This window comes from Ranitomeya imitator, chromosome 5, assembly GCF_032444005.1.
Source record: "Ranitomeya imitator isolate aRanImi1 chromosome 5, aRanImi1.pri, whole genome shotgun sequence".
In the NCBI taxonomy this organism is placed as follows: Eukaryota; Metazoa; Chordata; class Amphibia; order Anura; family Dendrobatidae; genus Ranitomeya; species Ranitomeya imitator.
In genome coordinates, this window is record NC_091286.1 from 2,756,157 (window position 1) to 2,772,214 (window position 16,058).

The 16,058-nt window shown below is 54.2% G+C and overlaps 1 protein-coding gene across 2 annotated transcripts in view; it reads right to left on the reverse strand.

Moving 5' to 3' along the window:
• Positions 1-16,058, reverse strand: part of PEX6 (peroxisomal biogenesis factor 6) — a 112,894-nt gene that overhangs the window by 63,348 nt on the left and 33,488 nt on the right. For both annotated transcript variants that reach the window (XM_069768198.1, XM_069768197.1), the window contains exon 10: positions 5,596-5,719. In XM_069768198.1, coding sequence (XP_069624299.1) covers positions 5,596-5,719 — 124 coding nt within the window. The remainder of the gene's footprint in view (positions 1-5,595; positions 5,720-16,058) is intronic.

A 16,058-nucleotide genomic window follows, 5' to 3' on the forward strand; every position in this document is an offset into this window, starting at 1 on the left:
GTATTAGTAGGGAATCGGGGGAGCGATGTAGTCCATGTATTAGTAGGGATCGGGGGTGCGATGTAGTCCATGTATTAGTAAGAGTAGGGATCGGGGGTGCGATGTAGTCCATGTATTAGTAAGAGTAGGGATCGGGGGTGTAATGTAGTCCATGTATTAGTAAGAGTAGGGATCGGGGGTGTAATGTAGTCCATGTATTAGTAAGAGTAGGGATCAGGGGTGTAATGTAGTCCATGTATTAGTAAGAGTAGGGATCAGGGGTGTAATGTAGTCCATGTATTAGTAGGGATCGGGGGTGTAATGTAGTCCATGTATTAGTAGGGATCCGGGGTGCGATGTAGTCCATGTATTAGTAAGAGTAGGGATCGGGGGTGTAATGTAGTCCATGTATTAGTAGGGATCAGGGGTGTAATGTAGTCCATGTATTAGTAAGAGTAGGGATCGGGGGTGTAATGTAGTCCATGTATTAGTAGGGATCGGGGGTGTAATGTAGTCCATGTATTAGTAGGGATCGGGGGTGCGATGTAGTCCATGTATTAGTAAGAGTAGGGATCGGGGGTGTGATGTAGTCCATGTATTAGTAGGGATCGGGGGTGTAATGTAGTCCGTGTATTAGTAGGGATCGGGGGTGCGATGTAGTCCATGTATTAGTAAGAGTAGGGATCGGGGGTGTAATGTAGTCCATGTATTAGTAGGGAATCGGGGGAGCGATGTAGTCCATGTATTAGTAGGGATCGGGGGTGCGATGTAGTCCATGTATTAGTAAGAGTAGGGATCGGGGGTGTAATGTAGTCCATGTATTAGTAAGAGTAGGGATCAGGGGTGTAATGTAGTCCATGTATTAGTAGGGATCGGGGGTGTAATGTAGTCCATGTATTAGTAGGGATCGGGGTGTAATATAGTCCATGTATTAGTAGGGATCGGGGGTGCGATGTAGTCCATGTATTAGTAAGAGTAGGGATCGGGGGTGTAATGTAGTCCATGTATTAGTAAGAGTAGAGATCAGGGGTGTAATGTAGTCCATGTATTAGTAGGGATCGGGGGTGCGATGTAGTCCATGTATTAGTAAGAGTAGGGATCGGGGGTGTAATGTAGTCCATGTATTAGTAGGGTATCGGGGGAGCGATGTAGTCCATGTATTAGTAAGAGTAGGGATCGGGGGTGTAATGTAGTCCATGTATTAGTAAGAGTAGGGATCGGGGGTGTAATGTAGTCCATGTATTAGTAGGGATCGGGGGTGCGATGTAGTCCATGTATTAGTAAGAGTAGGGATCGGGGGTGTAATGTAGTCCATGTATTAGTAGGGATCGGGGGTGCAATGTAGTCCATGTATTAGTAAGAGTAGGGATCGGGGGTGTAATGTAGTCCATGTATTAGTAGGGATCGAGGGTGTAATGTAGTCCATGTATTAGTAAGAGTAGGGATCGGGGGTGTAATATAGTCCATGTATTAGTAAGAGTAGGGATCGGGGGTGTAATGTAGTCCATGTATTAGTAGGGATCGGGGGTGCGATGTAGTCCATGTATTAGTAAGAGTAGGGATCGGGGGTGTAATGTAGTCCATGTATTAGTAGGGATCGAGGGTGTAATGTAGTCCATGTATTAGTAAGAGTAGGGATCGGGGTGTAATGTAGTCCATGTATTAGTAAGAGTAGGGATCGGGGGTGTAATGTAGTCCATGTATTAGTAAGAGTAGGGATCGGGGGTGTAATGTAGTCCATGTATTAGTAGGGATCGGGGGTGCGATGTAGTCCATGTATTAGTAAGAGTAGGGATCGGGGGTGTAATGTAGTCCATGTATTAGTAGGGATCGGGGGTGCGATGTAGTCCATGTATTAGTAAGAGTAGGGATCGGGGGTGTAATACAGTCCATGTATTAGTAAGAGTAGGGATCGGGGGTGTAATGTAGTCCATGTATTAGTAAGAGTAGGGATCGGGGGTGTAATGTAGTCCATGTATTAGTAGGGATCGGGGGTGCGATGTAGTCCATGTATTAGTAAGAGTAGGGATCGGGGGTGTAATGTAGTCCATGTATTAGTAAGAGTAGGGATCGGGGGTGTAATGTAGTCCATGTATTAGTAGGGATCGGGGGTGCGATGTAGTCCATGTATTAGTAAGAGTAGGGATCGGGGGTGTAATGTAGTCCATGTATTAGTAGGGATCGGGGGTGCGATGTAGTCCATGTATTAGTAAGAGTAGGGATCGGGGGTGTAATGTAGTCCATGTATTAGTAAGAGTAGGGATCGGGGGTGTAATGTAGTCCATGTATTAGTAAGAGTAGGGATCGGGGGTGTAATGTAGTCCATGTATTAGTAGGGATCGGGGGTGCGATGTAGTCCATGTATTAGTAAGAGTAGGGATCGGGGGTGTAATACAGTCCATGTATTAGTAAGAGTAGGGATCGGGGGTGTAATGTAGTCCATGTATTAGTAGGGATCGAGGGTGTAATGTAGTCCATGTATTAGTAAGAGTAGGGATCGGGGGTGTAATGTAGTCCATGTATTAGTAGGGATCGGGGGTGTAATGTAGTCCATGTATTAGTAGGGATCGGGGGTGTAATGTAGTCCATGTATTAGTAGGGATCGGGGGTGTAATGTAGTCCATGTATTAGTAAGAGTAGGGATCGGGGGTGTAATGTAGTCCATGTATTAGTAGGGATCGAGGGTGTAATGTAGTCCATGTATTAGTAAGAGTAGGGATCAGGGGTGCAATGTAGTCCATGTATTAGTAAGAGTAGGGATCGGGGGTGTAATGTAGTCCATGTATTAGTAGGGATCGGGGGTGCGATGTAGTCCATGTATTAGTAAGAGTAGGGATCGGGGGTGTAATACAGTCCATGTATTAGTAAGAGTAGGGATCGGGGGTGTAATGTAGTCCATGTATTAGTAGGGATCGAGGGTGTAATGTAGTCCATGTATTAGTAAGAGTAGGGATCGGGGGTGTAATGTAGTCCATGTATTAGTAGGGATCGGGGGTGTAATGTAGTCCATGTATTAGTAGGGATCGGGGGTGTAATGTAGTCCATGTATTAGTAGGGATCGGGGGTGTAATGTAGTCCATGTATTAGTAGGGATCGGGGGTGTAATACAGTCCATGTATTAGTAGGGATCAGGGGTGTAATGTAGTCCATGTATTAGTAAGAGTAGGGATCGGGGGTGTAATGTAGTCCATGTATTAGTAGGGATCGGGGGTGTAATACAGTCCATGTATTAGTAGGGATCGGGGGTGTAATACAGTCCATGTATTAGTAGGGATCAGGGGTGTAATGTAGTCCATGTATTAGTAGGGATCAGGGGTGCGATGTAGTCCATGTATTAGTAAGAGTAGGGATCGGGGGTGTAATGTAGTCCATGTATTAGTAGGGATCAGGGGTGTAATACAGTCCATGTATTAGTAGGGATCGGGGGTGTAATACAGTCCATGTATTAGTAGGGATCAGGGGTGTAATGTAGTCCATGTATTAGTAAGAGTAGGGATCGGGGGTGTAATGTAGTCCATGTATTAGTAGGGATCAGGGGTGTAATACAGTCCATGTATTAGTAAGAGTAGGGATCGGGGGTGTAATGTAGTCCATGTATTAGTAGGGATCAGGGGTGTAATACAGTCCATGTATTAGTAGGGATCGGGGGTGTAATACAGTCCATGTATTAGTAGGGATCAGGGGTGTAATACAGTCCATGTATTAGTAGGGATCAGGGGTGTAATGTAGTCCATGTATTAGTAAGAGTAGGGATCGGGGGTGTAATGTAGTCCATGTATTAGTAGGGATCGGGGGTGTAATACAGTCCATGTATTAGTAGGGATCGGGGGTGTAATACAGTCCATGTATTAGTAGGGATCAGGGGTGTAATGTAGTCCATGTATTAGTAAGAGTAGGGATCAGGGGTGCGATGTAGTCCATGTATTAGTAAGAGTAGGGATCGGGGGTGTAATGTAGTCCATGTATTAGTAGGGATCAGGGGTGTAATACAGTCCATGTATTAGTAAGAGTAGGGATCGGGGGTGTAATGTAGTCCATGTATTAGTAGGGATCAGGGGTGCGATGTAGTCCATGTATTAGTAAGAGTAGGGATCGGGGGTGTAATACAGTCCATGTATTAGTAGGGATCGGGGGTGTAATACAGTCCATGTATTAGTAAGAGTAGGGATCAGGGGTGTAATGTAGTCCATGTATTAGTAAGAGTAGGGATCGGGGGTGTAATACAGTCCATGTATTAGTAGGGATCGGGGGTGTAATACAGTCCATGTATTAGTAGGGATCAGGGGTGTAATGTAGTCCATGTATTAGTAAGAGTAGGGATCGGGGGTGTAATACAGTCCATGTATTAGTAGGGATCAGGGGTGTAATGTAGTCCATGTATTAGTAAGAGTAGGGATCGGGGGTGTAATGTAGTCCATGTATTAGTAAGAGTAGGGATCGGGGGTGTAATACAGTCCATGTATTAGTAGGGATCGGGGGTGTAATACAGTCCATGTATTAGTAGGGATCAGGGGTGTAATGTAGTCCATGTATTAGTAAGAGTAGGGATCGGGGGTGTAATACAGTCCATGTATTAGTAGGGATCAGGGGTGTAATGTAGTCCATGTATTAGTAAGAGTAGGGATCGGGGGTGTAATACAGTCCATGTATTAGTAGGGATCGGGGGTGTAATACAGTCCATGTATTAGTAGGGATCAGGGGTGTAATGTAGTCCATGTATTAGTAAGAGTAGGGATCGGGGGTGTAATACAGTCCATGTATTAGTAGGGATCAGGGGTGTAATGTAGTCCATGTATTAGTAAGAGTAGGGATCGGGGGTGTAATGTAGTCCATGTATTAGTAAGAGTAGGGATCGGGGGTGTAATACAGTCCATGTATTAGTAGGGATCGGGGGTGTAATACAGTCCATGTATTAGTAGGGATCAGGGGTGTAATGTAGTCCATGTATTAGTAAGAGTAGGGATCGGGGGTGTAATACAGTCCATGTATTAGTAGGGATCGGGGGTGTAATGTAGTCCATGTATTAGTAGGGATCGGGGGTGTAATACAGTCCATGTATTAGTAGGGATCGGGGGTGTAATGTAGTCCATGTATTAGTAGGGATCGGGGGTGTAATACAGTCCATGTATTAGTAGGGATCGGGGGTGTAATACAGTCCATGTATTAGTAGGGATCGGGGGTGTAATGTAGTCCATGTATTAGTAGGGATCGGGGGTGTAATACAGTCCATGTATTAGTAGGGATCAGGGGTGTAATGTAGTCCATGTATTAGTAAGAGTAGGGATCGGGGTGTGAAGAGGGTAGACGTGCGAGGGTAGACTGAGCATTTTGACAGCGCTCTGAGAAGTGAGAATCGGCCAATCACCAGGGAAAGGCCCGATTAGGAGGCGGTAACCGCCAGAGTCTTGGCCCCGCCCGGCTGCAGGAAGCCTCTGACAGTGACAGCGGCAGTGTCGGTGTGCTTTTTAGGTACTGCCCCTTTAAAATGCATTTTGGGGGAAACAGACTCAGTTTAAGAGGCTAAAACTAGACTCCCCAGATTCAGGGAAACTTTCCCATCAACCCCTGCAGGTCATCACCAGGCACCATGGGCAGGGCCTGCAGGGAGGGACTCACCTTAGGGGCCCCAATGGCTTTAGAATGAGCCTCCTGCAACTCGGCCAGAGCACGATCCAAGTCCTGAGAGTTCACTGGGAAACCAGCAGCCAACAGGCCGTCCTCCTCCTCCTCCAACAGAACACTGCAGAGGTAACAGGGGACAGAAAGGGTGGAGTCAGCAGAGAAGGGGAGGAGCCAGAGAAACCAGCAGCCAACAGGCCGTCCTCCTCCTCCTCCAACAGAACACTGCAGAGGTAACAGGGGACAGAAAGGGTGGAGTCAGCAGAGAAGGGGAGGAGCCAGAGAAACCAGCAGCCAACAGGCCATCCTCCTCCTCCTCCGACAGAACACTGCAGAGGTAACAGGGGACAGAAAGGGTGGAGTCAGCAGAGAAGGGGAGGAGCCAGAGAAACCAGCAGCCAACAGGCCGTCCTCCTCCTCCTCCAACAGAACACTGCAGAGGTAACAGGGGACAGAAAGGGTGGAGTCAGCAGAGAAGGGGAGGAGCCAGAGAAACCAGCAGCCAACAGGCCGTCCTCCTCCTCCTCCAACAGAACACTGCAGAGGTAACAGGGGACAGAAAGGGTGGAGTCAGCAGAGAAGGGGAGGAGCCAGAGAAACCAGCAGCCAACAGGCCGTCCTCCTCCTCCTCCAACAGAACACTGCAGAGGTAACAGGGGACAGAAAGGGTGGAGTCAGCAGAGAAGGGGAGGAGCCAGAGAAACCAGCAGCCAACAGGCCGTCCTCCTCCTCCTCCAACAGAACACTGCAGAGGTAACAGGGGACAGAAAGGGTGGAGTCAGCAGAGAAGGGGAGGAGCCAGAGAAACCAGCAGCCAACAGGCCATCCTCCTCCTCCTCCGACAGAACACTGCAGAGGTAACAGGGGACAGAAAGGGTGGAGTCAGCAGAGAAGGGGAGGAGCCAGAGAAACCAGCAGCCAACAGGCCGTCCTCCTCCTCCTCCAACAGAACACTGCAGAGGTAACAGGGGACAGAAAGGGTGGAGTCAGCAGAGAAGGGGAGGAGCCAGAGAAACCAGCAGCCAACAGGCCGTCCTCCTCCTCCTCCAACAGAACACTGCAGAGGTAACAGGGGACAGAAAGGGTGGAGTCAGCAGAGAAGGGGAGGAGCCAGAGAAACCAGCAGCCAACAGGCCGTCCTCCTCCTCCTCCAACAGAACACTGCAGAGGTAACAGGGGACAGAAAGGGTGGAGTCAGCAGAGAAGGGGAGGAGCCAGAGAAACCAGCAGCCAACAGGCCGTCCTCCTCCTCCTCCAACAGAACACTGCAGAGGTAACAGGGGACAGAAAGGGTGGAGTCAGCAGAGAAGGGGAGGAGCCAGAGAAACCAGCAGCCAACAGGCCGTCCTCCTCCTCCTCCAACAGAACACTGCAGAGGTAACAGGGGACAGAAAGGGTGGAGTCAGCAGAGAAGGGGAGGAGCCAGAGAAACCAGCAGCCAACAGGCCATCCTCCTCCTCCTCCAACAGAACACTGCAGAGGTAACAGGGGACAGAAAGGGTGGAGTCAGCAGAGAAGGGGAGGAGCCAGAGAAACCAGCAGCCAACAGGCCGTCCTCCTCCTCCTCCGACAGAACACTGCAGAGGTAACAGGGGACAGAAAGGGTGGAGTCAGCAGAGAAGGGGAGGAGCCAGAGAAACCAGCAGCCAACAGGCCGTCCTCCTCCTCCTCCAACAGAACACTGCAGAGGTAACAGGGGACAGAAAGGGTGGAGTCAGCAGAGAAGGGGAGGAGCCAGAGAAACCAGCAGCCAACAGGCCGTCCTCCTCCTCCTCCGACAGAACACTGCAGAGGTAACAGGGGACAGAAAGGGTGGAGTCAGCAGAGAAGGGGAGGAGCCAGAGAAACCAGCAGCCAACAGGCCGTCCTCCTCCTCCTCCAACAGAACACTGCAGAGGTAACAGGGGACAGAAAGGGTGGAGTCAGCAGAGAAGGGGAGGAGCCAGAGAAACCAGCAGCCAACAGGCCGTCCTCCTCCTCCTCCGACAGAACACTGCAGAGGTAACAGGGGACAGAAAGGGTGGAGTCAGCAGAGAAGGGGAGGAGCCAGAGAAACCAGCAGCCAACAGGCCGTCCTCCTCCTCCTCCGACAGAACACTGCAGAGGTAACAGGGGACAGAAAGGGTGGAGTCAGCAGAGAAGGGGAGGAGCCAGAGAAACCAGCAGCCAACAGGCCATCCTCCTCCTCCTCCGACAGAACACTGCAGAGGTAACAGGGGACAGAAAGGGTGGAGTCAGCAGAGAAGGGGAGGAGCCAGAGAAACCAGCAGCCAACAGGCCGTCCTCCTCCTCCTCCGACAGAACACTGCAGAGGTAACAGGGGACAGAAAGGGTGGAGTCAGCAGAGAAGGGGAGGAGCCAGAGAAACCAGCAGCCAACAGGCCGTCCTCCTCCTCCTCCAACAGAACACTGCAGAGGTAACAGGGGACAGAAAGGGTGGAGTCAGCAGAGAAGGGGAGGAGCCAGAGAAACCAGCAGCCAACAGGCCGTCCTCCTCCTCCTCCAACAGAACACTGCAGAGGTAACAGGGGACAGAAAGGGTGGAGTCAGCAGAGAAGGGGAGGAGCCAGAGAAACCAGCAGCCAACAGGCCGTCCTCCTCCTCCTCCAACAGAACACTGCAGAGGTAACAGGGGACAGAAAGGGTGGAGTCAGCAGAGAAGGGGAGGAGCCAGAGAAACCAGCAGCCAACAGGCCGTCCTCCTCCTCCTCCTCCTCCGACAGAACACTGCAGAGGTAACAGGGGACAGAAAGGGTGGAGTCAGCAGAGAAGGGGAGGAGCCAGAGAAACCAGCAGCCAACAGGCCGTCCTCCTCCTCCTCCAACAGAACACTGCAGAGGTAACAGGGGACAGAAAGGGTGGAGTCAGCAGAGAAGGGGAGGAGCCAGAGAAACCAGCAGCCAACAGGCCGTCCTCCTCCTCCTCCGACAGAACACTGCAGAGGTAACAGGGGACAGAAAGGGTGGAGTCAGCAGAGAAGGGGAGGAGCCAGAGAAACCAGCAGCCAACAGGCCATCCTCCTCCTCCTCCGACAGAACACTGCAGAGGTAACGGGACAGAAAGGGTGGAGTCAGCAGAGAAGGGGAGGAGCCAGAGAAACCAGCAGCCAACAGGCCGTCCTCCTCCTCCTCCAACAGAACACTGCAGAGGTAACAGGGGACAGAAAGGGTGGAGTCAGCAGAGAAGGGGAGGAGCCAGAGAAACCAGCAGCCAACAGGCCATCCTCCTCCTCCTCCAACAGAACACTGCAGAGGTAACAGGGGACAGAAAGGGTGGAGTCAGCAGAGAAGGGGAGGAGCCAGAGAAACCAGCAGCCAACAGGCCGTCCTCCTCCTCCTCCTCCGACAGAACACTGCAGAGGTAACAGGGGACAGAAAGGGTGGAGTCAGCAGAGAAGGGGAGGAGCCAGAGAAACCAGCAGCCAACAGGCCGTCCTCCTCCTCCTCCGACAGAACACTGCAGAGGTAACAGGGGACAGAAAGGGTGGAGTCAGAGGAGAATAGGAGGGGCCAGAGAAACCAGCAGCCAACAGGCTGTCCTCCTCCTCCGACAGAACACTGCAGAGGTAACAGGGGACAGAAAGGGTGGAGTCAGCAGAGAAGGGGAGGAGCCAGAGAAACCAGCAGCCAACAGGCCGTCCTCCTCCTCCTCCAACAGAACACTGCAGAGGTAACAGGGGACAGAAAGGGTGGAGTCAGCAGAGAAGGGGAGGAGCCAGAGAAACCAGCAGCCAACAGGCCGTCCTCCTCCTCCTCCGACAGAACACTGCAGAGGTAACAGGGGACAGAAAGGGTGGAGTCAGCAGAGAAGGGGAGGAGCCAGAGAAACCAGCAGCCAACAGGCTGTCCTCCTCCTCCTCCGACAGCACCCTGCAGAGGTAACAGGGGACAGAAAGGGTGGAGTCAGAGGAGAATAGGAGGAGCCAGAGAAACCAGCAGCCAACAGGCTGTCCTCCTCCTCCTCCAACAGAACACTGCAGAGGTAACAGGGGACAGAAAGGGTGGAGTCAGCAGAGAAGGGGAGGGGCCAGAGAAACCAGCAGCCAACAGGCCGTCCTCCTCCTCCTCCAACAGAACACTGCAGAGGTAACAGGGGACAGAAAGGGTGGAGTCAGCAGAGAAGGGGAGGAGCCAGAGAAACCAGCAGCCAACAGGCCGTCCTCCTCCTCCTCCTCCGACAGAACACTGCAGAGGTAACAGGGGACAGAAAGGGTGGAGTCAGCAGAGAAGGGGAGGAGCCAGAGAAACCAGCAGCCAACAGGCCGTCCTCCTCCTCCTCCAACAGAACACTGCAGAGGTAACAGGGGACAGAAAGGGTGGAGTCAGCAGAGAAGGGGAGGAGCCAGAGAAACCAGCAGCCAACAGGCCGTCCTCCTCCTCCTCCGACAGAACACTGCAGAGGTAACAGGGGACAGAAAGGGTGGAGTCAGCAGAGAAGGGGAGGAGCCAGAGAAACCAGCAGCCAACAGGCCGTCCTCCTCCTCCTCCGACAGAACACTGCAGAGGTAACAGGGGACAGAAAGGGTGGAGTCAGCAGAGAAGGGGAGGAGCCAGAGAAACCAGCAGCCAACAGGCTGTCCTCCTCCTCCTCCGACAGCACCCTGCAGAGGTAACAGGGGACAGAAAGGGTGGAGTCAGAGGAGAATAGGAGGAGCCAGAGAAACCAGCAGCCAACAGGCTGTCCTCCTCCTCCTCCAACAGAACACTGCAGAGGTAACAGGGGACAGAAAGGGTGGAGTCAGAGGAGAAGGGGAGGGGCCAGAGAAACCAGCAGCCAACAGGCCGTCCTCCTCCTCCTCCGACAGAACACTGCAGAGGTAACAGGGGACAGAAAGGGTGGAGTCAGAGGAGAATAGGAGGAGCCAGAGAAACCAGCAGCCAACAGGCCGTCCTCCTCCTCCTCCAACAGAACACTGCAGAGGTAACAGGGGACAGAAAGGGTGGAGTCAGCAGAGAAGGGGAGGAGCCAGAGAAACCAGCAGCCAACAGGCCGTCCTCCTCCTCCTCCTCCAACAGAACACTGCAGAGGTAACAGGGGACAGAAAGGGTGGAGTCAGCAGAGAAGGGGAGGAGCCAGAGAAACCAGCAGCCAACAGGCCGTCCTCCTCCTCCTCCAACAGAACACTGCAGAGGTAACAGGGGACAGAAAGGGTGGAGTCAGCAGAGAAGGGGAGGAGCCAGAGAAACCAGCAGCCAACAGGCCGTCCTCCTCCTCCTCCAACAGAACACTGCAGAGGTAACAGGGGACAGAAAGGGTGGAGTCAGCAGAGAAGGGGAGGAGCCAGAGAAACCAGCAGCCAACAGGCCGTCCTCCTCCTCCTCCTCCTCCGACAGAACACTGCAGAGGTAACAGGGGACAGAAACGGTGGAGTCAGCAGAGAAGGGGAGGAGCCAGAGAAACCAGCAGCCAACAGGCCGTCCTCCTCCTCCTCCAACAGAACACTGCAGAGGTAACAGGGGACAGAAAGGGTGGAGTCAGCAGAGAAGGGGAGGAGCCAGAGAAACCAGCAGCCAACAGGCCGTCCTCCTCCTCCTCCGACAGAACACTGCAGAGGTAACAGGGGACAGAAAGGGTGGAGTCAGCAGAGAAGGGGAGGAGCCAGAGAAACCAGCAGCCAACAGGCCATCCTCCTCCTCCTCCGACAGAACACTGCAGAAATAACGGGACAGAAAGGGTGGAGTCAGCAGAGAAGGGGAGGAGCCAGAGAAACCAGCAGCCAACAGGCCGTCCTCCTCCTCCTCCAACAGAACACTGCAGAGGTAACAGGGGACAGAAAGGGTGGAGTCAGCAGAGAAGGGGAGGAGCCAGAGAAACCAGCAGCCAACAGGCCGTCCTCCTCCTCCTCCGACAGAACACTGCAGAGGTAACAGGGGACAGAAAGGGTGGAGTCAGCAGAGAAGGGGAGGAGCCAGAGAAACCAGCAGCCAACAGGCCATCCTCCTCCTCCTCCAACAGAACACTGCAGAGGTAACAGGGGACAGAAAGAGTGGAGTCAGCAGAGAAGGGGAGGAGCCAGAGAAACCAGCAGCCAACAGGCCGTCCTCCTCCTCCTCCTCCGACAGAACACTGCAGAGGTAACAGGGGACAGAAAGGGTGGAGTCAGCAGAGAAGGGGAGGAGCCAGAGAAACCAGCAGCCAACAGGCCGTCCTCCTCCTCCTCCGACAGAACACTGCAGAGGTAACAGGGGACAGAAAGGGTGGAGTCAGAGGAGAATAGGAGGGGCCAGAGAAACCAGCAGCCAACAGGCTGTCCTCCTCCTCCGACAGAACACTGCAGAGGTAACAGGGGACAGAAAGGGTGGAGTCAGCAGAGAAGGGGAGGAGCCAGAGAAACCAGCAGCCAACAGGCCGTCCTCCTCCTCCTCCAACAGAACACTGCAGAGGTAACAGGGGACAGAAAGGGTGGAGTCAGCAGAGAAGGGGAGGAGCCAGAGAAACCAGCAGCCAACAGGCCGTCCTCCTCCTCCTCCGACAGAACACTGCAGAGGTAACAGGGGACAGAAAGGGTGGAGTCAGCAGAGAAGGGGAGGAGCCAGAGAAACCAGCAGCCAACAGGCCGTCCTCCTCCTCCTCCGACAGAACACTACAGAGGTAACAGGGGACAGAAAGGGTGGAGTCAGCAGAGAAGGGGAGGAGCCAGAGAAACCAGCAGCCAACAGGCTGTCCTCCTCCTCCTCCGACAGCACCCTGCAGAGGTAACAGGGGACAGAAAGGGTGGAGTCAGAGGAGAATAGGAGGAGCCAGAGAAACCAGCAGCCAACAGGCCGTCCTCCTCCTCCTCCGACAGAACACTGCAGAGGTAACAGGGGACAGAAAGGGTGGAGTCAGAGGAGAATAGGAGGAGCCAGAGAAACCAGCAGCCAACAGGCCGTCCTCCTCCTCCTCCGACAGAACACTGCAGAGGTAACAGGGGACAGAAAGGGTGGAGTCAGAGGAGAATAGGAGGAGCCAGAGAAACCAGCAGCCAACAGGCCGTCCTCCTCCTCCTCCTCCGACAGAACACTGCAGAGGTAACAGGGGACAGAAAGGGTGGAGTCAGAGGAGAATAGGAGGAGCCAGAGAAACCAGCAGCCAACAGGCCGTCCTCCTCCTCCTCCAACAGAACACTGCAGAGGTAACAGGGGACAGAAAGGGTGGAGTCAGAGGAGAATAGGAGGAGCCAGAGAAACCAGCAGCCAACAGGCCGTCCTCCTCCTCCTCCGACAGAACACTGCAGAGGTAACAGGGGACAGAAAGGGTGGAGTCAGCAGAGAAGGGGAGGAGCCAGAGAAACCAGCAGCCAACAGGCCGTCCTCCTCCTCCTCCAACAGAACACTGCAGAGGTAACAGGGGACAGAAAGGGTGGAGTCAGCAGAGAAGGGGAGGAGCCAGAGAAACCAGCAGCCAACAGGCCGTCCTCCTCCTCCTCCAACAGAACACTGCAGAGGTAACAGGGGACAGAAAGGGTGGAGTCAGCAGAGAAGGGGAGGAGCCAGAGAAACCAGCAGCCAACAGGCCATCCTCCTCCTCCTCCTCCGACAGAACACTGCAGAGGTAACAGGGGACAGAAAGGGTGGAGTCAGCAGAGAAGGGGAGGAGCCAGAGAAACCAGCAGCCAACAGGCCGTCCTCCTCCTCCTCCGACAGAACACTGCAGAGGTAACAGGGGACAGAAAGGGTGGAGTCAGCAGAGAAGGGGAGGAGCCAGAGAAACCAGCAGCCAACAGGCCGTCCTCCTCCTCCTCCTCCGACAGAACACTGCAGAGGTAACAGGGGACAGAAAGGGTGGAGTCAGCAGAGAAGGGGAGGAGCCAGAGAAACCAGCAGCCAACAGGCCGTCCTCCTCCTCCTCCAACAGAACACTGCAGAGGTAACAGGGGACAGAAAGGGTGGAGTCAGCAGAGAAGGGGAGGAGCCAGAGAAACCAGCAGCCAACAGGCCATCCACCTCCTCCTCCTCCGACAGAACACTGCAGAGGTAACAGGGGACAGAAAGGGTGGAGTCAGCAGAGAAGGGGAGGAGCCAGAGAAACCAGCAGCCAACAGGCCGTCCTCCTCCTCCTCCGACAGAACACTGCAGAGGTAACAGGGGACAGAAAGGGTGGAGTCAGCAGAGAAGGGGAGGAGCCAGAGAAACCAGCAGCCAACAGGCCGTCCTCCTCCTCCTCCAACAGAACACTGCAGAGGTAACAGGGGACAGAAAGGGTGGAGTCAGCAGAGAAGGGGAGGAGCCAGAGAAACCAGCAGCCAACAGGCCATCCTCCTCCTCCTCCTCCGACAGAACACTGCAGAGGTAACAGGGGACAGAAAGGGTGGAGTCAGCAGAGAAGGGGAGGAGCCAGAGAAACCAGCAGCCAACAGGCCGTCCTCCTCCTCCTCCGACAGAACACTGCAGAGGTAACAGGGGACAGAAAGGGTGGAGTCAGCAGAGAAGGGGAGGAGCCAGAGAAACCAGCAGCCAACAGGCCGTCCTCCTCCTCCTCCTCCGACAGAACACTGCAGAGGTAACAGGGGACAGAAAGGGTGGAGTCAGCAGAGAAGGGGAGGAGCCAGAGAAACCAGCAGCCAACAGGCCGTCCTCCTCCTCCTCCGACAGAACACTGCAGAGGTAACAGGGGACAGAAAGGGTGGAGTCAGCAGAGAAGGGGAGGAGCCAGAGAAACCAGCAGCCAACAGGCCGTCCTCCTCCTCCTCCTCCTCCGACAGAACACTGCAGAGGTAACAGGGGACAGAAAGGGTGGAGTCAGCAGAGAAGGGGAGGAGCCAGAGAAACCAGCAGCCAACAGGCTGTCCTCCTCCTCCTCCGACAGAACACTGCAGAGGTAACAGGGGACAGAAAGGGTGGAGTCAGCAGAGAAGGGGAGGAGCCAGAGAAACCAGCAGCCAACAGGCCGTCCTCCTCCTCCTCCGACAGAACACTGCAGAGGTAACAGGGGACAGAAAGGGTGGAGTCAGCAGAGAAGGGGAGGAGCCAGAGAAACCAGCAGCCAACAGGCCGTCCTCCTCCTCCTCCGACAGAACACTGCAGAGGTAACAGGGGACAGAAAGGGTGGAGTCAGCAGAGAAGGGGAGGAGCCAGAGAAACCAGCAGCCAACAGGCCGTCCTCCTCCTCCTCCGACAGAACACTGCAGAGGTAACAGGGGACAGAAAGGGTGGAGTCAGAGGAGAATAGGAGGAGCCAGAGAAACCAGCAGCCAACAGGCCGTCCTCCTCCTCCTCCGACAGAACACTGCAGAGGTAACAGGGGACAGAAAGGGTGGAGTCAGCAGAGAAGGGGAGGAGCCAGAGAAACCAGCAGCCAACAGGCCGTCCTCCTCCGACAGAACACTGCAGAGGTAACAGGGGACAGAAAGGGTGGAGTCAGCAGAGAAGGGGAGGAGCCAGAGAAACCAGCAGCCAACAGGCCGTCCTCCTCCTCCTCCTCCGACAGAACACTGCAGAGGTAACAGGGGACAGAAAGGGTGGAGTCAGCAGAGAAGGGGAGGAGCCAGAGAAACCAGCAGCCAACAGGCCGTCCTCCTCCTCCTCCGACAGAACACTGCAGAGGTAACAGGGGACAGAAAGGGTGGAGTCAGCAGAGAAGGGGAGGAGCCAGAGAAACCAGCAGCCAACAGGCCGTCCTCCTCCTCCTCCGACAGAACACTGCAGAGGTAACAGGGGACAGAAAGGGTGGAGTCAGCAGAGAAGGGGAGGAGCCAGAGAAACCAGCAGCCAACAGGCCGTCCTCCTCCTCCTCCGACAGAACACTGCAGAGGTAACAGGGGACAGAAAGGGTGGAGTCAGAGGAGAATAGGAGGAGCCAGAGAAACCAGCAGCCAACAGGCCATCCTCCTCCTCCTCCGACAGAACACTGCAGAGGTAACAGGGGACAGAAAGGGTGGAGTCAGCAGAGAATAGGAGGAGCCAGAGAAACCAGCAGCCAACAGGCTGTCCTCCTCCTCCTCCAACAGAACACTGCAGAGGTAACAGGGGACAGAAAGGGTGGAGTCAGCAGAGAAGGGGAGGAGCCAGAGAAACCAGCAGCCAACAGGCCGTCCTCCTCCTCCTCCAACAGAACACTGCAGAGGTAACAGGGGACAGAAAGGGTGGAGTCAGAGGAGAATAGGAGGAGCCAGAGAAACCAGCAGCCAACAGGCCGTCCTCCTCCTCCTCCTCCGACAGAACACTGCAGAGGTAACAGGGGACAGAAAGGGTGGAGTCAGCAGAGAAGGGGAGGAGCCAGAGAAACCAGCAGCCAACAGGCCGTCCTCCTCCTCCTCCAACAGAACACTGCAGAGGTAACAGGGGACAGAAAGGGTGGAGTCAGCAGAGAAGGGGAGGAGCCAGAGAAACCAGCAGCCAACAGGCCGTCCTCCTCCTCCTCCGACAGCACCCTGCAGCGGTAGCAGAGTGAGGGCAAACAGAAGCAAGGGACAGAAAGGGTGGAGTCAGCAGAGAAGGGGAGGAGCCAGAGAAACCAGCAGCCAATAGGCCGTCATACCA